This window comes from Bufo gargarizans, chromosome 2, assembly GCF_014858855.1.
Source record: "Bufo gargarizans isolate SCDJY-AF-19 chromosome 2, ASM1485885v1, whole genome shotgun sequence".
NCBI lineage: Eukaryota > Metazoa > Chordata > Amphibia > Anura > Bufonidae > Bufo > Bufo gargarizans.
In genome coordinates, this window is record NC_058081.1 from 693,259,145 (window position 1) to 693,281,527 (window position 22,383).

The following is a 22,383-nucleotide window of genomic DNA, read 5'->3' on the forward strand; positions in this document are numbered from 1 at the left end:
GATGGGGTGCTGCGCCAGATGACCTGGCCTCCACAGTCACCGGACCTGAACCCAATCGAGATGGTTTGGGGTGAGCTGGACCGCAGAGTGAAGGCAAAAGGGCCAACAAGTGCTAAGCATCTCTGGGAACTCCTTCAAGACTGTTGGAAGACCATTTCAGGTGACTACCTCTTGAAGCTCATCAAGAGAATGCCAAGAGTGTGCAAAGCAGAAGCAGTAATCAAAGCAAAAGGTGGCTACTTTGAAGAACCTAGAATATGACATATTTTCAGTTGTTTCACACTTTTTTGTTATGTATATAATTCCACATGTGTTAATTCATAGTTTTGATGCCTTCAGTGTGAATCTACAATTTTCCTAGTCGTGAAAATAAAGAAAACTCTTTGAATGAGAAGGTGTGTCCAAACTTTTGGTCTGTACTGTGTATGTGTGTGTATATATATATATATATATATATATATATATATAGTGAGACGGTTGCAATTACTCTTGATCTATGATTTCATCTAGTAGTTTTGATGAGGGGGGGGGGGAGTTTTTTTGACACTCGCCCTGAGAGAAATTTTACCTAGAAACTGCATTGGTGAGAGGTATGTGCTGCTGTATATGTGCAATGCTGCTATTTTATGTTTTGCATATGAAAAAATGTTTACAATTAAAATGTTTTAATTAAATGTTCTCTTTTATTATTTGATCGAAAGGCTGATTAGGGGAGGGGGGATTGGAACGGGACTGCTGTAGAATATCTAAAATTAGCTGGTCAAGTAAAATGTTGCATGCAACAATCATTTAATAGGTGGCCGACAAAAAAGGTGCGGGACAATGGGCGGAGTCAAGGAGCGGTAAAATTAGCTTTTGCCTAGGGTGTCAAAAATCCTTGTACCAGTCCTGGGTGGTAGAACATACTATATTATCCGCGGTTCTCTCCAGTACCTTGTTCATTGGGAAGGGTTATGGTCCTGAGGAGAGGATGTGGATCCCAGTGGCGAACATTAAGGCTTTTTTTTTCATTATCTTTCATCTTCATTATAGAACAAAATGTATCATATAGATTATATCATCAGTTTGCTAGGCTTAAATGAATTTCAAGTTCATTGGCATCATGGAAACTTACTAGAGAACATACAGTACTGGCTCATCTATATAAAGCGGAAGATTTGCTATGATGACAATACAATTAGCTACTAAACGAGATAGACGAGGTGGCAGATAAATTTTTTTTTTTTGTTTTTTTTTCATTGATCCTATATATCTTATATTTTACTGCCAGCACTCATACATATTTTTTTTTGTATAAACTTTATTCTTTTCTTTCTTACAACATAAAATCTTTCATCGCATCAATAACATAATATAGAATATTCTATATTACTACTATAACAAATATTATTGGTTATCACCCGGGAACCCACCCACCACCCCTGGGGGAAGAGTGGGAGAGAGAGGAACGAGAAGAAAAAAAAAGAAAAGAAAAGAAAACTCAACCTAATATGGCCATTTATTCCAAATCTCGTCAACTCCTGCTGGATTTTTAGTATAGCACTCAGAAACCCGTTGAGTACATACTATATTATCCGCAGTTCTCTCCAGTACCTTGTTCATTGGGAGGGTTATGGTCCTGAGGAGAGGATGTGGGTCCCAGTGGCGAACATTAAGGCTACTCGTCTTATCAGGGCTTTCCATAGGTCCCATCCTGAGAAGGTGGGCTCTGAGTGTCCGGAGTCCACTCGTAGAGGGAGGGGTACTGTCACCGCCAGATCTCTGAGAAGTTCTGACAGATGTTCTTCAGTACCTCCTGCATGATGTTCTTTTGTTTTGGTTTCACTTTGACATCTCTTCTCCCTCTTTCAGCTGTCATCTATTAGCAGTGATTGCCTCCCTTTATGTCCCCTTCCATACTGCCTCCCTTTGCGGTTTATACCACTTCCTGGATTGTGTTCACTGCTAGATGCTACTACTGCTGGTTCCTCAGTTAAGTCTATTTCTGTATTTCTGTTTTCCTGTTGGCTTGATTCTAGGTGACCCTGACTCCCTCCGTATTAAGTGCAGGGAGCCAGAGGTCGTGTCACCTCACTATTATAGGGTTTGCAGGCGTCACTCAGTCTAGGTACATGGACATGCAACTTTCTTTCATAAAGATCTTTGCATGGGCTGAGCAGTCAGGGAGAGCTCTAGGGCTTTTATAGGGCTCACCCATTTGTTCCTTAGTTTGGGATCAAGTCAGTCGGATCTTTATTTGTTACTTCTTGTTTTCTGCAACACCATCCGTGACAGCTAGTCAGTGGAACAAATTATGCCTCTCTGCTGGTGGTCTTTCTGGACAGTAGAATGCTCACTTAGTGTCCCCTTCACAGTAGTTATGCCTCTTTTAGTGCCCCCACACAGTAAAATATCCACTTTAGGGCCCCTGCACAGTAGAATGCCCCTTTCAGTGCCCCCACAGAGTAGACTGCCTATTTAATGCTTCCTTACAGTAGAATCCCCCTTTAGTGCCTGAACACAATAGAATGCGCTCCTTAGTGCCCCACACAAAAGAAATCCCTTTTAGTGCGTCATTACAGTAGAATGCCCCATTTAGTACCTCCACACAGCAGAATTTCCCTTTAGTGTCCCCACAGAGTAGAATGACCTATTTAGTGACCCTACAAAGTAGACTGCCCCTTTAATGCCCCTTTAATGCCTCCTTACAGAACAATACCCCTGAAGTGCCCCCACAGAGTAGAATGTCCCCTTTAACGCTTCCTTACAGTAGAATCCCCCTTTAGTGCCTGCACACGGTAAAATGCTCCCTTTAGTGCCCCCACATAATAGAAATCTGCCTTACAGATAAATGCCCCCACACAGTAGAATACCCATTTTAGTGCCCCCACAGAGTATACTGCCCCTTTTGTACCCTCTTAGAGTGGAATGACCCCTTTAGTGCCCCCAAAACAGTAGAAAGCCCCTTTTAGTGCCCTCACACAGTAGTGATGCCCCCTTAGTGCCACCACACAGTAGTTGTGCCCCTTTAATGCCCCTCACAGTAAAATTCCCCCTTTGTGCCCCTTCACAGTAGTTATGCCCTGTTAGAGCCCACACAAATTAGTCATGCCGCCTTAGCACCACCACACAGTAGTTGTCCCCCCTTAATGCCCCCACACAGTAAAATGCCCCCTTTCAGTTGCCTGGATCCAGGGCAGTTGGGATGGGGATGTGGCCACAGGATGTCCTGTACATATCTCTGAGCTGCTAGTGTCCCACGTATCACAACTAAAGGTAACAGACTGTTGCATGTGATGGCTCCCCAGATCATCACACCAGCAGATGGGGCAGTGTATCGCTCCACAGCAAATGCATGATTGAAGAGCTGACCACAAGGCCTCCACTTGGATTTATCAATGACAAGACACGTAATAGACACCGTGACACCAAATTTCCAAGAGCACACCTACACTTGGTTACAATACAACAATGTATATTTATTTCATTAAACATTTCATCTAAAACAGTTCATTTAAAACAATATAAAATTTAATAATATAAAATCTGTGGTCTAAAATACAAAAATAGCACATGAAATATAGAGTCTCTATGGATCCTCAGTGCACATAGGTAATAATCCCAGTATAAGTAACTTGATGTCAGTAGCGATGTTTATCTAATGACTTCACCAACCTGGCTGGTATCAAGGTGAAACCTGCATTTGATCTGATCGGACTTCTCCGGGCCACTGACCAGCCATCCAATGGGACCCAAATATAGCTGCGAACCCGCGGGATGCAGCCGCATCAGAAAAAAACGGTGGGGGATAAAGGCCCCCAAGAAGGAACAAAGAGGGAAATGCCGTTCCATCAGGACAGGAACAGCGACCACATGGCCATGTCCGCCATAGCATGGCTGTCCAGATGGATGATGCTGTCCTGGTCGGGAGCCGAAGGCAGCAACTGGAGCAGCCTGGAGGTGAACACCCTGCCCTGTGGCATGATCCTGGAGGCGAAACTGAGCCGCCCCAACAAGGATTGAAGCTCAACCATGGAAAGGAAGCCCGAGGACGCGGCATGAGAAATCACTGCCCGGCAGCTAGCTAGCTTCTCTTCCAGAAGGCTGGCCTCCATCCGGATGGAATCCAAGATGATGCCTTGAAACGTAACCCTAGTGGCAGGACCCTCAATCTTAGCGTGTGCCACCGGAACCTGCAGACTTGAAAAAATTTGAGCACAGTAGCCAGATTGCTCGACCCACCACGCGGACCCTCGATGATCAGAAAATCATCGAGGTAGTGAATGACTGTAGGCAAACCGCCATGGTGAAGGAGGATCCAATGCAAGGCAAATTGGTCGAACAACCATGGACTACTCTTGGAACTAAACGTGAGCCTATTCGCAAAGTAATAGTGACCAGCCCACTTGAGACCGTAGTATCCCCATAATTGCGGTTGGAAAGGAAGGAGCTTGAAGGCATCAGTAATATCCGCCTTTGCCAACCAAGAACCCCTGTCGGAGAACACGATGGACTTAATTACCTCATCAATAGAGGAATATTGCATCAAGAACTCCTCTGATGGGATGAGCGAATTGAGATTAGGTGTGGCAGAAGCAATACCCCTGAACAATACTCCTTACAGAACAATACCCCTGAAGTGCCCCCACAGAGTAGAATGTCCTCTTTAACGCTTCCTTACAGTAGAATCCCCCTTTAGTGCCTGCACACGGTAAAATGCTCCCTTTAGTGCCCCCACATAATAGAAATCTGCCTTACAGATAAATGGACTTAATTACCTCATCAATTACCTCATCAATAGAGGAATATTGCATCAAGAACTCCTCTGATGGGATGAGCGAATTGAGATTAGGTGTGGCAGAAGCATGAGGAGCGGAAAGATCGTAAATTAAACGCTTTTTATTAGATGATTTTTTTAGAGACCAGACCAATCGGGTTGATACGCCAGGAAGAAAAGGGGATAACATCAAGCGGGCCAATGAGGAACCCCTTATCGACCTCCAACAGGAGCAACTCCTCAACCGCCGCCGGGTCCCCAGTGGCAGACCGCAAGTTATCGCACTCCCAAGAGGTCTGAGGAAGGGCAATAAGGCCTGTGTGGAAGCCTTCCGTAAAACCAGACAACAGGAATTGAACAAACCCCCTGTCATGATGATCCTGCAGAAGGACACCAAGTAAATCGATATTAATGTCGGCTAGTCAGGACTGCTTGGCAAACCTCTTGGGACAGGCGGAATGAGGGTGAGCCCTGAAGCAGGGCAGACACCTATCCTGGATGGGGTTGACAGTGTTGGGACACCAGTCGGAGGAGTGGAATATGGACTGGCACACTGTACACGAAGGAGCCCTGAGACCCGCAAAGTGGCGGCAGAATAGCTCCATGTCGATGTTGGCCCAGTTGGTGACGAACTGGAACTGAACCAGAGCAGCCGCAGCCTTTGCCGAGAAGGAGCGGTGGTAGTCGTAAAATGACGAGCCGCCATACTTATGACCCAGGTTGGTGACAAGGTAGAGATAAGTGTCTAACTCCTCCCTCCTTTCGGACTGAGCCGAACAAACAATGTCCCTGAAAAGGCTAAATGCCAGCACGAATTCGGGGATGGAAAGCTTCCTATTAAGCCGCACATCCTTGGCCTTGAGCACGAGTGAGACATCACTACAGTTAATGACCCTGTTATCGGGAACGTCTTGTGAGGCGATGAGGATGGACGCCAAGTTCACATCCTTCCCAGCCAAAATATCTTTTTTGATACTGTCGGGAAGGAAATGGGAAGGTGCCACCTGGGAGCTGAGTCTGGTAGTACCTGGCGAAAAGACCTGAGAAGCAGCGGGAACCGCCGGAGGGTCTGACACTTGGGTGGGCCCGAGATTCCAGCACCGTCACCCTGGATGAACATCCGCTACCGAGCTGACCAGGGAGTCAATGCTGGACTGTAACTGGGACAGTGACTGCTGGATGGACGTAAACCCCGACTGGACACCCGACGGGCTCGGGCTGGTCATCAGAAGTTTGTACAATTCCGCCTTACGAGCATAAGCCGGGTGTGGAATCCCTCTTCTGTTGAGTTCTGCAATCAGCTTCGGGATTGTCCAACTTCTCAAGGACCTGGTGCCGGACTGGCCTGAAACGGAAGTTTCTGGGACTGACATGGTGTCATCCACTTCTGAAGCCCGCAATATGCTTGACCTGCAGAGAAAGAGACACCTCTGGATAACTATGTATGAATGGTAGGTAGAACGACCAGAGCCGGGAGGAGTGAGGCATGGGGAAAATCCGGGTAACGTACCTGAAGTTGCTAGAGAAGGCCTGTAAAGACGTTTAGTGAACCCGACCTAGGCAAAGTGTCGGATGAAAGCAGCCGGCTAAAACCTGGAAGAAAAAAGGAGGACATGCAGATTGACCAGACCCATGACCAAGGCCCGACCGGTACGAAGTAGACGGATCGAAGCCCGAGCGTGCCGGGAAATGAGTGAGCGTAGAGAGCTAGAACGTGCGTGAGGCAGAGGATAGAAGAACTGGCCAGGAGATGGGACAGAACTTCCAAACAGGCAACAAGAGTGAGACCGAACCTAAACAGAACCACAGGCGGTTGTGAAGCGACCCCTGAACCCTAGAAGACCAGGGCCGAGAGAGACTGGGAGAGCCCGAAGAGTGATTGTTGAACAATGACCTGTGGAGCCTAGGTGACCCAAGGTGAGAACAGAAAACGTGACCTGAACGAAGGTGACGAATGAACGCGGTGTGTGTGAAAAGCAACCGGGGCGTGCCTAGCCAAGTGGGGCAAATACGGACCTGACCCTGACTGAACCCGGAAGTGTGGAAACCGAGATGAGGACAGCAGGAGTGACGACGGACGGAGCCTGATCGAATCAGGGGAAGTGGCACGAGGTGAAGCCAGAAATACCGCACCAACGTGGCCAAGCGGCAGACAGACCTGGCAGTGCCAGGAAGAGGTGAGTCCGAAGGGATCGGGCTTGGGCGAACCAAGCATAGAAGTGCAGACAAGGCCTGGGCATACCAGGAGGATGATAGCCATTGAGGAGAGCCAGAGCCTGGACGAACCCGGCCGACAGCGTCAGAACCTGGGAGAACCAGGACGGGTGAGACATGTATGGAGAGACCAGACCTGGACGTACCAGGCAGACAAAGGTGAACAGAGCCTGGGCGGACCAGGAAGAGACTAACAGTGTGAAAGACAGTCTCATCCTGGTACGCCCAGGTTCTAACAGTGAGATAGACAGAGCCTGGGCGAACCAGACGGACTGGTGCGGACCGAACCTGGGCATACCAGGAAGACTAACAGTGTGATAGACAGAGCCTGGGCATACCAGGCAAACTGGAGCGGACCAAACCTGGGCGTACAACAAGGAGGTTACACAACAAGGAGACTGAGACTGAGCGGACCCGGTCACAGGAGGACAGAAACAGATTGTGGCGGAAGGACGAGACAAACTGAAGAGAGGATGGCCTGGGTGTACCAGGCCACAAAGGTAGGATGAACATGGGCGTTCCAGGCAGACAGAGGTAGAACGAGCCTGGGCGTTCCAGGCAGACAGAGGTAGAACGAGCCTGGGCGTTCCAGGCAGACAGAGGTAGAACGAGCCTGGGCGTTCCAGGGAGAAGCAGAAGAGAGAGAGACAGAGCCTGGCCGAGTGAGATGCATGGAAGCTGGACAGTATGACCACCAAGCCCCTCCAGTACCGGCGGACGGACAGCCACCTGAATCCCACATGTAAGTGTAGAAACATCCGATACTAACCTGACGCGACACACACATAAAAATTAAAAATAAATAGTTTTTTGTTATAGTTAAACAAAGGCAGGCACCAGCAGAGGGGCTGGACAGGCAATGGAGGATACCTGCGGAAGGTTCCTGCGCAGAGCAAGGAGACCGCTACCCGCAAAGGTGAACCGACGCACAGAGCAGATAGTGATCCTCGGCGTGCGCTCCAAGCTGGAACGCACGCTGACTCTGCGACCGGAAGTAGCGCTGACAGTGGGGAACACGTGGGCGCCGGCCGGAGGCGACCTGTGGTGGTGAAGGGAACGAGGGGGGAAGTCTTACCCGTCCTGCTGGAGACGCGTGCAGGCGATGTACGGGCGGCGTGCAGGCCGCTTGAAGACTCTAGGTGGGGGAGAGAAGGCGAGGCGGCTCCTGACCCAGCACTGTGAACCGGAAGTGCCCAGAGGTGACTGGAACCGGCGCTTATGAGGGGTCAGACGCCCCTCCCACAAATTCAGGTTCACATTTCAGCCTTCCAACATGTCAGTTCTATAAAACACTTGCAATATGTAATTCTAAGATTCCCTTTTGTTGTGGTGATATATATACGATATCCCTTTATTTCAATTAAATGTTGTATCTATGTACCCCATAGTATATTAGCAGTATATTTATTTTTTCTGGTGATGGTGTGTATTTGTTTTAAATGAAATACTTTGAATGTTTTTGCATTTTTCTTGCGATAGTGTTGCGTTTTTTTAAAGAATTGTTACGTTTTTCTTATTAATTAATAAGTCTTTGTGTTCCGAATATATCGATATAGGATCACTATTGTATATATCTGCTTATCTTATTTTTGTTCAATTTATTTATTTTTAAAGATTTGAAAAGTTTATTAGAAGGGGCCATTTTTACTCCGGATCAACCAATGAATTCTGGAAGGGACCAGCGGGCCCACACTTCATCTACATCATCATAAAAGTAAGTGACTTGTAATTTCTAAATGAAATATACATAAACAAATATGTAATTACTAAAATTGATAAAAGTCATGAAGGAGTGAGGCTGGTGAGTAGGAAGTAGGGCCCTCCATCAAGGGGGGACCAAGATGGATTAAGACATCAGCTAGGTCTCCCGTCGATGGGGACCCCCCCCCCCCCCCAAAAAAAAATTTAAAAAAAATTTGAGGAACCTAAATAGTTCCATCTCACCATTTAATCCTCCAGTTCCCTCCAGTCTATCTCAACTTTTTCCAATGCTGTGAAAGTAAGTCCCTTGGGATCTTGATTATGTGAAACCTTGAAGTGATTTGATAGGGTGTGTTTTTCAAAGCCTTTCCTAATGTTGGAAATATGTTCTGCAATACGTACTTTGAGCGTTCTTTTTGTTCTTCCTACATTTTGCCTATTACACGGACACTGTATGACATATATTACACTATTGGAGTTACATGTGAGGAATTATTTTATCGTTTGTTGGTGAGTATTTGTGGTTGATTTTACTGAAATTGTTTTTTTAGGAAATGTGGTGGTTTTACACCCCATACATTTTTTGCATTTATAAAAGCCTGTGTTCGTCCATTTTTGTATGGATTGTTGTAATTTATTATTTTTGGGGGGAATTGATGGGGCTACCATTAGTCCCAAATTAGGTTCCTTAGTGAAGGTGATTTGTGGGAATTGTGGTATCAAGTGACCTATTACTTTATCTTTCTCTATATAGTGCCAGTGCTTTTTAATTATATACCTCACCTTTTTGTGTTGTGTATTGAATGGTAATATTATCCTCATGTTATCTCCTTTGTTTGTCTGATTTTATTTAATTTTTTGTTTTGAAGAAAGTGTCCCGATCTAACTGACGGACTGTATCAAGTGCCGTCTCTAATATTTCCGAGAGATATTGTTTTTTGAGGAATTGGTCTTTCAGTAGTTGGGCTTCCTCCTCAAAATCTTACATTTTTTAACAATTTCTTCTAATTCGCCTAAACTGTCCTGATGGTTTGTTTAAAAGCCATTGGGGTAAATGACAACTATTATATAGAATGTAGCTATTTCTAGATGTCGGCTTATGATAGGTATTACAGATCAGCTTTTCTTAATTTGTAGATCTAGAAATGTGACCATTGCTTGACTGACTTTTGCTGAAAACCGTAAGTTATATTTATTTTGATTTTTTCCCCAAAATTTTTTCCAAGGATTCCTGATTATTTACAAATTGGACATCATCGATATATCGTTTCCAGAGCACCAGGTCTGTCCCCAGTATAGGGTTAATGTTTTCTTGCTCCCAATTAGCCATGAATAGATTGACATAACTGGGGGCAAACCTGGTGCCCATGGCTGTGCCGCATATCTGCAGATACACATCTGAGTTGAACCAAAAATAATTATGGCTCAATATGTATTGTGTCATTTTCTGCAGGTATTCTATTTGTTCCCTGGGTAATTTGCTTCCCTATTGTAATTGTTGTCCCATGGCTTCTATTCCTTGTTTGTGATCTATTACTGTATATAAGGATTGTACGTCTTGTGTACCTATAATCCATTGGGGGTTATATTTAAATTTTTCTATTATTCGTATTACTTCTGTATGTGTCTTTTATGTATGACTTAACTTTTTTAACTTTGTTGCAGTAACTTGTCAATATAATGTGACAAATTTGCAATGAGGGAGCCTATTCCCGAAATTATCGGTCGTCCTGGCGGATTGATGGGGTCTTTATGTAACTTGGGGACAGTCAAATACTGGTAGTCTACGTTGGGTTATGGTTATATATTGTGATTCTTGTTTAGATAGAATACCGCGTTTTTGTCCCTGTTTTTGTCCTCCTTCACATAGACCAGGGATCAGCAACCTCCGGCACTCCAGGTGTTGTGAAACTACATCTCCCAGCATGCACATTTGCTTGGCTGTGCTCTGAACTAAAGAAGCATGCTGGGAGTTGTAGTTTCACAACAGCTGGAGTGCCGAAGGTTGCTGATCTCTGACATAGACTAAATAATTCCTTATATTATTCTGCTGTTGGATCAGCACGTAGTTTTATATAGGTAGTTGTGTCTGTCAATTGTTTTATACACTCGTTGTTGTAGTTCTCTGTCTCCCATATAACTATCGCTCCCCCCCTTATCTGCTGGACTTATTGTTATTTTTTGGTCTTTCTGCAGCTGCTTCACTGCTTGTATTTCTGCTTTAGATAAGTTTGTTCTCCCTTATATTGTCGATTTTTTTTATTTTTCTGATGTCATGTTCTACTGCTTGTCTAAATGTTGTCATTTCCTCACTGATTTCTTGTCTTGGGTACTTTGTAGATTTAGTTTTTACATCTTTGTGTATGTAACTTTCTCCTCCTATTGAACTGACTTCACCCCCAAGTGGGTTTTTAATATAATATTTCTTTAGACAGAGCTTCCTGATGTATTTTTCTATACCCATATAGGTATTAAAGTTTTATTTAATTGGTTTGATGGTGCAAATTTAAGACCTTTATTTAATAAGTTTATCTGTGGTGGAGTGAGAGTGATAGTACTTAAATTCACAATGGCATCTGGCTCTTTTAATTGTAGTGGGTGTTGTGTTTTCTTCTGTTTGATTTCTCTACGTAATTTCTTCTTCCGTGTCCTTGTGATTTGTGTTGGTGTCTTTGTGAGTTCTGGAGTTCCCCATACTGTGTTGATTCCCGTGATTGTGGTGTTTTGTATTGCTGATGTGTCCTGTGATCATAATCCTGACTGTTGTTCCTGTGTCTCAGATTGTATTGGTGTATTGGGGATTCCATTTGTGCTGTACGTCTTTGTGGAGATCTCCTTGGTGTTTTTTGTCGTGATCGTACTTTGTGGTGGGGCGGGGTTTGAACTAAAAAATGATTTTCTGTTTGAAGTCAGTATTTCAAAATTGCCTTGATTTCCATTGTGTATTTGTTCTGTCTCTACGGTCTGGGGTGTTTTCGAACTATCAATCGTTTTGTCTTTCTTTCTTTTTTAGTGTTTTGAATTTTCCTAACTTTTTTTGTAATAATGTCATACTCTATTTTATCTATGTTTATACATATTCTCTCCTGCCACATCTTGTATTCATCATTTTTAGGTAAATTTGCAATGATATCTTTCATTTCTTCTATCTGTGTTGTTAATTGTTCCAATATCTGGGACCTCCTCTTTATGATCATCTCCATTAATACAATGGACTGTGTTCGTAAAAAGGTTTCCTATTCTTTTTCAAAATCTGCATTGTGTAAGTCATATATGCTGGTGTTTTTAGTCAATAGTAGTCCTGTTGGTATTTTCCCCTGTAGAATATATTGTTTAAGTGCCCCCTTTTCCCAACGTTGTTTTAGTTGTTTTTGTAATAAGGTTTCAAGTTCCTTAAATGTGTCTGCCATTGATCTTTCATTTAGTTGATTTGCCAGTCCATCCTCATTATCCTCAAATATAAAAGATTCCACCTTGAGGCGTTTATTCTCCATGTGGCTCCAAATGTCCATTGTTTGAAAAGAAGGGAGCTCAATCTCAGTGGGTGATAAAGTGTAATGATATTGATTGTTTTTTTTAGAGATGGCTCACCTGCTTATCAACCTATGGAGTGGGTGCTCCTGCTGAAAAGATCCACCCAATCTTCAAAAGTTGCAAATGTTAAATAAAAAAGTTGTAGATTTTTTGGCTATTTTACACATGGAGATTTATATTTAAACAATGTATATTTATTTCATTAAACATTTAATCTAAAACGGTTCATTTAGAACAATATAAAACATAATATAAAATTTAGAATTCTACAAGATACAGTACGAAAAATCTTAAAACTGAAGCGCTTCAGGTAACTAATAGGGAGAGGGATCGGTGACGCAACTTACAAGTGGAACGCCGAAAAATCACAGACTCAGTGAAACCTGGTCTTGCGCTATATCGATTATATGCACAAGATTACCACCAGGGATCCACTGTACCGGCACATCTGCACTTAGTCACCAAGGATCTCCAAGCCCAATACGAGACACGTATCGCCGAAAACATCTCTGGAGGTCGAACAACTGCCTGCAAAAATCAAGCTACACGTGGGACGCCACGACACACGCAGTAAGCCGGCAAATCCAGCGAAACAGTGAGTAAACTAACGCTGAACATATATGCAAACAGCGACATCTAAGTACCATACAACTTACTATAGACTACATCAAAAGCAATTGTTCTCTAATGGTGCGTGCAATTGACCCAATTAAGCACTAAAAAATACTATCTCCACAAAACAAATGCAGGTTTCACCTTGATACCAGCCAGGTTGGTGAAGTCATTAGATAAACATTGCTACTAACATCAAGTTACTTATACTGGGATTATGTCATGGTCTTACCTTCTTGCTGTTCTCCTTCGTTTGACATGTGCTGGCGGCCATCTTGGTTTCTGGGTTTCTTGTAGCCTCCCACCCTGCGGCTTCTCCTTCCCACTGGGAGGAGCTGGATGCCTAGCTCATATATATAGGAGGTCTGTGGCTTCAGTTCCTTGCTTGGTCCTCCTGTGTTCACATGCTTCTAAGACTGCTGCTGCTTCTGGTTCCTGATCCTGGCTTCGTCTGACTACCCTGCTGGTTCCTGATCCAGGCTTCATCTGACTACCCTGCTGGTTCCTGATCCAGGCTTCGTCTGACTACCCTGCTGGTTCCTGATCCAGGCTTCGTCTGACTACCCTTCTGGTTCCTGACCTCTGGCTTCGCAAGACCCTGCTTCGGTTTAGCCATCCGTTTGGACTTTTGCCTTACAGCTTGATTTTCAATAAAGCCTTCTTATTTCCACTTATCTCTTGTTGTACGTCTGGTTCATGGTTCCATGACATTAGGACCAAGCCATGAATTCTGACGGTACAGGGCCATCCTCGCTACCTACGCTGGTTGCCAGACTTGATCAGCAGGATCACCTGTTGGGTCGGTTCGCTGTGGCGTTGCAAACCCTGCTTGAACGCACGGCTCATTTAGCTTCCGTTGCCGATGGGTCGGTTGTCGCTCCTGGGCCCGCTCCTACTGCCGCTCCGGTTGTTGCGCCAGAGTCTACCCCGACACCTGTTGCTGCGCCTGCGGTGTTTCGGGGTATGACCGGTTCTGCCCCCCTTCCACAGCGCTTTGGGGGAGAGCCAACTCAGTGCCGAGGTTTCCTTAACTAGGTGGGCATTTATTTCGAGTTGCTGCCACATGCCTTTCCTACTGAGAGATCAAAGGTGGGCTTCTTGATCTCGCTGCTCTCGGACAAGGCCTTGGCCTGGGCCAGCCCTTTATGGGAGAACAACAATCCGGTGGTTGCCGAGTTTTCCGGTTTTGTTGCTTCTCTTCGGAAGGTATTCGATGTGCCGGCTCGTGCTGCCTCTGCTGCGAAGCTCCTTATGTCCATCAGACAGGGTTCACGATCCGTAGCTGAATACGCCATTGAGTTTCGTACCCTGGCAGCAGAGGTGGGCTGGAATAATGAGGCTCTGGTCGCTGCTTTCTCTCATGGTCTCTCGGATGCCTTGAAGGATGAGGTTGCAGCTAAGGACCTACCAGTGGAGCTCGAGTCTCTTATTTCTTTCCTGATTTTGATTGACACCAGACTCAGGGAGAGACCTTCCTTTAAGGAGAGCCTGCGGAGGTCTTCTAACAGATTGGCGCCTACGTTTGCTGTCCCACCCGTGCCTCCCTCTCCTCCCACGCCTCCTGGGGATGACTTGTCTGGGGGTGAACCCATGCAGCTGGGGTTTGCTCGCCTGTCCGAGGGGGAGAGGGTACTCCGGAGACGCGAGGGCCGATGCATGTACTGTGGTCTCGGTGGGCATTTTCGGTTGGCATGCCCGAACCGTCCGGGAAACGCTCGCACCTGAGATCCTGTCGGGGGCAGATCTTGGGTGGAGTCTCCTCGTCCCCGGTTTCCCGTGTTGACAAACCACTGATTACTGTTGTCCTCTCCTGGGTCGGGGGCTCGGTGACGACCCAGGCGTTGGTGGACTCTGGTGCTGGTGGTTTGTTCATTGATAGTGTGTTCGCTGCCGCCAATTCCATTCCTCTGCAGCCTCGAGGTTCCCCACTGGCTCTTGAGGCGATAGACGGCAGACCCCTTCTGCCGCCACACGTGACTCAGGAGACCCTTCCAGTGGGGATGGCCATTGGTGCCGTTCACAGAGAGTCGGTCTGTCTCCAGGTTATTTCGTCTCCACACTACTCGGTGGTCTTGGGGTACCCCTGGCTCCAGAAGCATAATCCGACTTTCGATTGGAGATCGGCCGAGATCCTCTCGTGGTCACCGCAGTGTGGGGCTAGTTGCATCCATGGGCCTGTCAAGTTGCTGTGTACTTCCTCGGACTCTCTGTTGCCTCCTGAATACGAGGAGTACCGGGATGTATTCGATAAGGTGCGTGCGGTTGCCCTACCTCCGCACCGCCCATACGATTGTGCCATAGAGTTACAATCTGGTGCCGTTCCTCCTCGTGGCAAAGTCTATCCACTGTCGGTAGCGGAGAATGAGGCCATGGAGGAGTACGTGAGGGAGGCGCTTTCACGCGGACACATTCGCAAATCCTCGTCCCCGGCAGGGGCTGGATTTTTCTTTGTGAAAAAGAAGGGCGGTGAGTTGAGGCCTTGCATCGATTACAGGGGTCTCAATCGCATCACGATCAAGAACGCTTACCCGATACCCTTGATTTCCGAGCTGTTCGATCGCCTCAAAGGGGCCACGGTCTTTACCAAACTCGACCTGAGGGCGGCATATAACCTGGTAAGGATCAAGGCGGGCGATGAGTGGAAGACCGCGTTTAACACCAGGACCGGTCATTATGAATCTTTGGTTATGCCCTTTGGGTTGTGCAATGCGCCCGCAGTCTTCCAGGAATTCATCAACGATGTTTTCCGTGACCTGTTGCAGCAGTGTGTGGTGGTCTATTTGGATGACATCTTGGTATATTCTGAATCCATGGAGGCCCACATTCTGGATGTCAGACGAGTGTTGCAACGGTTACGAGAGAACAAGCTGTTCGGTAAGCTTGAGAAATGCGAATTTCACCGATCCCAGGTAACCTTCTTAGGTTACATCATTTCCGCTGAGGGGTTTTCCATGGATCCTGAGAAGGTTTCGGCTGTCTTACAGTGGCCCCAGCCCAGTGGTCTTCGTGCCCTGCAGCGCTTTTTGGGCTTCGCCAATTATTATCGGAAGTTCATCAGGGACTTTTCCATGCTAGCCAAGCCTCTCACGGATCTGACCAGGAAGGGCAGTAATCCCCAGGTCTGGCCGCTCGAGGCCATCTGAGCTTTTGAGGCTCTAAAGTCCGCCTTTGTGTCGGCTCCGATTCTGTCGCATCCCAACCCTGGGTTGCCTTTTGTCCTCGAGGTGGACGCGTCTGAGACTGGAGTAGGCGCCCTTCTGTCTCAGCGTAGAACACCAGAGGGTCCTCTGCTTCCTTGTGGGTTTTACTCCCGGAAACTGTCTTCCGCGGAGTGCAACTATCAGATTGGTGACAGGGAGTTATTGGCCATCGTGCAGGCCCTTAAAGAATGGAGGCACTTGCTCGAGGGCTCGGTGGTTCCGGTTCTCATCCTGACGGACCACAAGAATCTGACCTACCTCTCTGAGGCCAAGAGATTGACACCACGTCAGGCCAGATGGGCTCTGTTCTTGTCACGTTTTAATTACGTGGTCTCCTACCTACCCTGTTCCAAGAACATCATAGCGGATGCCTTATCACGGCAGTACTCCGAGCTGTCCGGGGAGGAGTCGATTCCGACTTCGGTCATACCTCCGAATCAGATCCTGGCCGCTATTCGCACCAGCCTGACCTCTCCCCTGGGTGAGCAGATTTTGGCGGCTCAATCTGGTGCTCCCTCTGGGAGACCCAACGGCAGATGTTTTGTGCCTGAGGAGTTGCGCACTCGGTTGTTGCGAACCTACCATAACTCCAAGGCCGCGGGGCATCCTGGAAAGAATCAGCTGTCCTGGGCTGTTTCACGTCTGTTCTGGTGGCCTTCTCTACGTTCCGACATCGCAGCATATGTAGCGGCATGCTCCGTTTGTGCCCAGAGTAAGTCCCCTCGGCACCTTCCGTTGGGCCTTTTGCAACCCATAGCCACCGGGGAGCGTCCATGGTCACACCTGGGGATGGATTTCATTGTGGACCTCCCTGCATCCCGAGGCCATACGGTCATTCTCATGATTGTGGATCGGTTTTCCAAAATGTGCCACTGTGTTCCTCTCAAGAAGTTACCCTCTGCACAAGAGTTGGCCTCGATTTTTGCCAGGGAGGTCTTCCGGTTGCACGGTTTGCCCAAGGAGATTGTGTCGGATCGGGGGAGTCAGTTTGTGTCCAGGTTCTGGCGCGCCTTTTGCTCCCAGTTGGGGATTCATCTCTCTTTCTCCTCGGCCTACCACCCTCAGTCCAATGGGGCCGCAGAACGATCCAATCAGGCCTTGGAGCAATTCCTTCGTTGCTATGTCTCCGATCACCAAGACAATTGGGTTGACCTCCTGCCTTGGGCTGAGTTTGCCAGGAACACGGCGGTGAACTCTTCCTCTGGGACGTCTCCCTTCATGGCCAATTATGGGTTCCAACCTGCCGTGTTACCGGAGGTATTCTCTCCCCAGGATATTCCGGCTGTGGAGGATCACCTTTCCGTCCTACGTGCTTCTTGGGTACAGATCCAGAGGTCCCTTGAGGTCTCTGCGCAGCGCCAGAGACTCCAGGCTGATCGCAGACGAGCGCCCGCTCTTTCCTACCAGGTCGGAGACCGCGTATGGTTGTCCACCCGCAACCTCAACCTTCGAGTGCCCACTCCCAAGCTGGCGCCTCGCTTTGTTGGTCCCTTCCGAATGCTTCGCAGGGTAAACCCGGTAGCCTATGCCCTTGCGCTTCCTCCTGGCATGCGGATCTCCAACGTGTTTCATGTCTCCCTGTTGAAGCCACTGGTGTGTAATCGTTTCACTTCCTCGGTTCCTCGGCCTCGTCCGGTCCAAGTGGGCAATCGTGAGGAGTATGAGGTGAGCAATATCCTGGACTCACGCCTGGTCCGCGGTCGGGTGCAGTTTTTGGTCCATTGTCGTGGTTATGGTCCAGAGGAGCGTTCCTGGGTTCCCTCCGCAGATGTCCATGCTCCTGCCTTGCTCCGAGCCTTCCACGCACGCTTCCCTCAGAAACCGTTCTTTACTCCGCGGAGGAGGGGCCCTTGAGGGGGAGGTACTGTCATGTCTTACCTTCTTGCTGTTCTCCTTCGTTTGACATGTGCTGGCGGCCATCTTGGTTTCTGGGTTTCTTGTAGCCTCCCACCCTGCGGCTTCTCCTTCCCACTGGGAGGAGCTGGATGCCTAGCTCATATATATAGGAGGTCTGTGGCTTCAGTTCCTTGCTTGGTCCTCCTGTGTTCACATGCTTCTAAGACTGCTGCTGCTTCTGGTTCCTGATCCTGGCTTCGTCTGACTACCCTGCTGGTTCCTGATCCAGGCTTCGTCTGACTACCCTGCTGGTTCCTGATCCAGGCTTCATCTGACTACCCTGCTGGTTCCTGATCCAGGCTTCGTCTGACTACCCTTCTGGTTCCTGACCTCTGGCTTCGCAAGACCCTGCTTCGGTTTAGCCATCCGTTTGGACTTTTGCCTTACAGCTTGATTTTCAATAAAGCCTTCTTATTTCCACTTGTCTCTTGTTGTACGTCTGGTTCATGGTTCCATGACAGATTATTACCTATGTGCACTAAGGATCCATAGAGAATTTATATTTCATGTGCTATTTTTGTATTTTAGACCACAGATTTTATATTATTATATTTTATATTGTTCTAAATGAACTGTTTTAGATGAAATGTTTAATGAAATAAATATACATTGTTTAGATATAAATCTCCATGCGTAACCAAGTGTAGGTGTGCCCTACTACTTTTTTATTTAACATTTGCTACTTTTGAAGATTGGGTCGATCTTTTTAGCAGGAGCACCCACTCCATAGGTTGAAAAGCAGGTGAGCCATCTCTAAAAAAACAATCAATAACATTCCTGGGAAACATTGCTCAAAGTCTGTCAACTGGGCACAATGTCTTCCAGTGCTTTGTAGAGGCATATCTAGCAATTAATGATCACTCACCAAGAGGTACACTACCCAAAAGTAGCCCCTGAGAACCTTTTTATAGGGCATGGGGGAGCACTTTTACACCCTCTTGTGGCAAGACACAGCATCTAATCAGATCACACATGTAATCATTTACATATCTTCCTCACTGCATGCCAAGTTTTCCAGCAATCCGACATTTTTTATCAGGGTGCTTTTTTTTTTTTGTCATTGAGTGTATATCTAGATATTTGTTACTAGCTAGTTTTGTAATGCTCTGTACTGTTTCTCTGCAGACATAATGAAAGCCCTCCAATCCTATAAAGGCTATCTGATATCACTGGCTGCATTCTGTTTCCTGGTGAGCATCATTTACCATTGGAAAATAAACAAGGTAATAGATGAAACAAGTTGTATAGTAAATGTTTTTGGTGATCAGTAATCAATATAAGTAGTATAAAATGATGGTGGTGGTTAATTTACTAAAGAATAAGTAAAATAAAAACTACCGTATATTAACAGCAGCACATCACCTGTAGGCAATATGTATTCCTCATGCTTATGTAGCTAAATTCAATACCTCAAACACATTAACACTTAAAGAGGTTATTCCACGAAACATTCTACATTGTTCAAACCAAGACCTGGATCTGTATGCTTTTGCAATTGCATGTAAATAAAAATATGTATAGCCACAGAATGTATCTGTATAGCGCCACCTGCTGTTTTTTCTTTTCCTTATTTCGCCGTCCACCTCACTGAGTTCAAATCTTCAACTGCCTCCAGCCATATGTTCTGTTAGAAGCTGTGGAAGTTACAGGGAGAGAGCTGCAGCAGAAAGGACATGCCCTTGAGCTGGCAGCCTGATGAGAATCGAGCAGAACAATTGCAGCCATGAATGGTGAGATCTCTGGATCCATGTGAGGTGCAGGGCTGGTTCTAGCTTTGTTAGAAAGCGATTGTCATCATGTGCTATATGATGTCTGATTTTTTATTTAATATCTATCATAGCGTAACCCCTTAAAGGCCAATGTCACATCTATCAGTATGTTTTTTGGAGTGTGGGAAGAAATCAGAGAAACTCATGAAGAACATATAAATTCCATGGAGGTGTTCCTGTTTTTCAGATTCAAACCTAGGATCCCAGGGCTGCAAATAAACAGTAATAGCCACTCAGTAATTGCATTACATAATAGAGGGATGGCAAAATAGGAAGATGTCTAAAACGATGCTCCAGAATTGTCATTACAAGGGGGATTCAAGTGCAGTGAGCCCAGGAGGAGCCAGAGTGAGGGACCCCTTGCTCTGGGGTACTGTACATGTAGTTACTAAATCAGACATGTCAGGAGAGGTGACAGCTCCTCTGAAAAAAAATAAAAAAACTTTTCCACAAGCATATTGGTAAAAGTATGTAATATGAATCCGCAATACAGACATTTTACTGATGAAGTCATCAGTATTGAGTCAGTATTACTGATCAGTGTACAGGTGGCTGTCTACTATGGAGGAAAACAAACTACATGAGAGCCGCTCCCAAAAAAATTGATGCAAAACTGATGAAATGTTGATGAAGCAATACATGTTATCTCGAAGCAGCTGATGCCTTTCCAGTGTATATTCAACATAACGTACTGATTAAATTGAGGCTTGCAATGAAATGCGGCCCACTCAGATGCAGATTCTTTCACTAAGGGAATGCACATTCACCCATGCACTGATTATTGCACCCACACTCATTTAGGTGTCATCTGATTATTGGATATGGTGTTGTGGTGCCATTTGTCACACACACAGGGGGTGGGGAAGTGACCACTGAACTTCACCCTCACCCCTGTCCCTGCCTACTTGCCTCGCAAGTCCTAGCGACAAGGGACAACTGGTCGACAAACCCTTAGCTAGGATAAGTGCAGGGAAGACAAACACATGTAACAGGAAGGTCAAACAAGCCGCGTCAAATAACCAAGAGAGCAGAAAGGTACAGGAGGAGCAGGCAGAGAATCGTCAGGACAAGCCAAAGTCAAACCAGGAGGGAACGCCAAGACCAGGGATGAGACGGACGGGAAATCGGAAGCCAAGCAGGAACAAACAACCAGGTGAGTATATCGCAGAAAGGACCTCAATAACAGGCAATCTGTGGCCAGCATCAATAACCATCATTGTCTCCAGTAAATACCAAAGAGTGCTTTAAGGCAAAAAATAATAATAATAAATTGCTCAACAGGTGTTCTTCTCACTGCCATAATAACCCCTTTAAGTACTGAGAAGATCAAGAAGCAAAGCTGGCAACTAGTGCTGAGCGAACTTGTGTTTCAAGTTCGGTGTACAAGGTTCGGGTTCAGTTTATCTAAGAATTCCGTTTTGGATTCCGCTACCACGGACCATAAGTTATGGTCTGTGGTAGCAGAATCCATAACAAAATTATTACATAACCTGAACTTTGTACGCTGAACTTGAAACACAAGTTCGCTTAACACTACTGGCAACTGCCAAACTATCTTCTTCCTCCCAAACGCTCGTGGCCATGTAAGCCAACGGTGAAGCAGGTACCCTTCTTTGTAAGCTTCCAAGCATGTCTTGTTTCCCCTTGTAATGGACCCTGAGGCTAGTCTCACACTGTTCCAGCCAAGAGCAACCTGTCAGGGCTTTCTGAATCTGGCATTGCTGGACATTACTGGAATTCCAGCAGCTCCTGTTAACTACAGTTGAAACCCGAAGTTTACGTACACTATATAAAAAGACACATATGCATGTTTTTCTTAATATCTGACATGAAATCAGAATAAACATTTCCTGTTTTTGGTCAATTAGGATTACTATTAGAGATGAGCGAATTTCCTCACGCTTCGTGGTATTTTTTCCTAAAATGGCTGCTGCACATGTGAGGACATGGAGCAAGGAACTCTGGGAACGTGGGATCACCCATAATGCCATGTGTTCAGCCAATCAGCAGCCAGCCAGCCCTGTTATGTCACAGACCTATAAATAGCCTAAGCTATCTTGTATTCTGCCATTTTCCAGTGTGGTTAGTGCAGGGAGAGACATCAGCAGGCGCTAGGGACAGTGCTAGAAAAGACTTAATTGTGCAAAAAAAAACATTTACAAGTTCAGGGAAAGATTATTCAAGGTGTAGGGAAAGGATAGGGTGGAATCATTCTACATCATTTATGTAGAACAGGGTTCAGTAGGGGAGGTTACAGCCTGGGTAATAAGAACAATCCTATTACACCTTGCTGCACTGACTGGAGATCTTAATTGCCATTATACAGCTCTGTAATTCCAGCAAACTGTTCTTGTTATTGGTGTGCAAGTGCTGTTTGATGCAGCCATTAACAGGGTTTATTTCAAGGAAATATTTATACGTATTTGCCCTTGTGCGGAGCAGTTATATGTTCTAAAGCATGTGTATTAGTGGCAAAAGAAAAATATATTTTCCGTTCAGCGGTGCAGTTATATATATTCTAAAGCCTTTTGTGGAGTGTATAAGTGGAAAAAAGAAAAATATATATTTGCTGTTCAGCAGTGTAGTTATATATTCTAAAGCCATTTGTGTCATGTATAAGTGGGGAAAAAGGGCCTATTTGCCGTTCAGCGGTGCAGTTTTATGTCCTAAAGCCCTTTTTATCGTGTATTAGTGCAAAAGA

The 22,383-nt window shown here is 46.0% G+C and overlaps 1 protein-coding gene across 4 annotated transcripts in view; it reads left to right on the top strand.

Moving 5' to 3' along the window:
* The window catches only part of LOC122927000 (NXPE family member 1-like), a 59,235-nt gene that overhangs the window by 11,794 nt on the left and 25,058 nt on the right, over positions 1-22,383 (top strand). For 2 of the 4 annotated variants that reach the window (XM_044278531.1, XM_044278532.1), the window contains exons 2-4: positions 8,585-8,684; positions 9,809-9,852; positions 19,039-19,136. In XM_044278531.1, the coding sequence (XP_044134466.1) occupies positions 19,044-19,136 (93 nt within the window). In that variant the 5' untranslated portion in view covers positions 8,585-8,684; positions 9,809-9,852; positions 19,039-19,043. Of the gene's footprint in view, positions 1-8,584; positions 8,685-9,808; positions 9,853-19,038; positions 19,137-19,577; positions 19,668-22,383 lie in introns of those variants that run through there. The other 2 variants (XM_044278533.1, XM_044278534.1) reach the window with 2 other exon arrangements.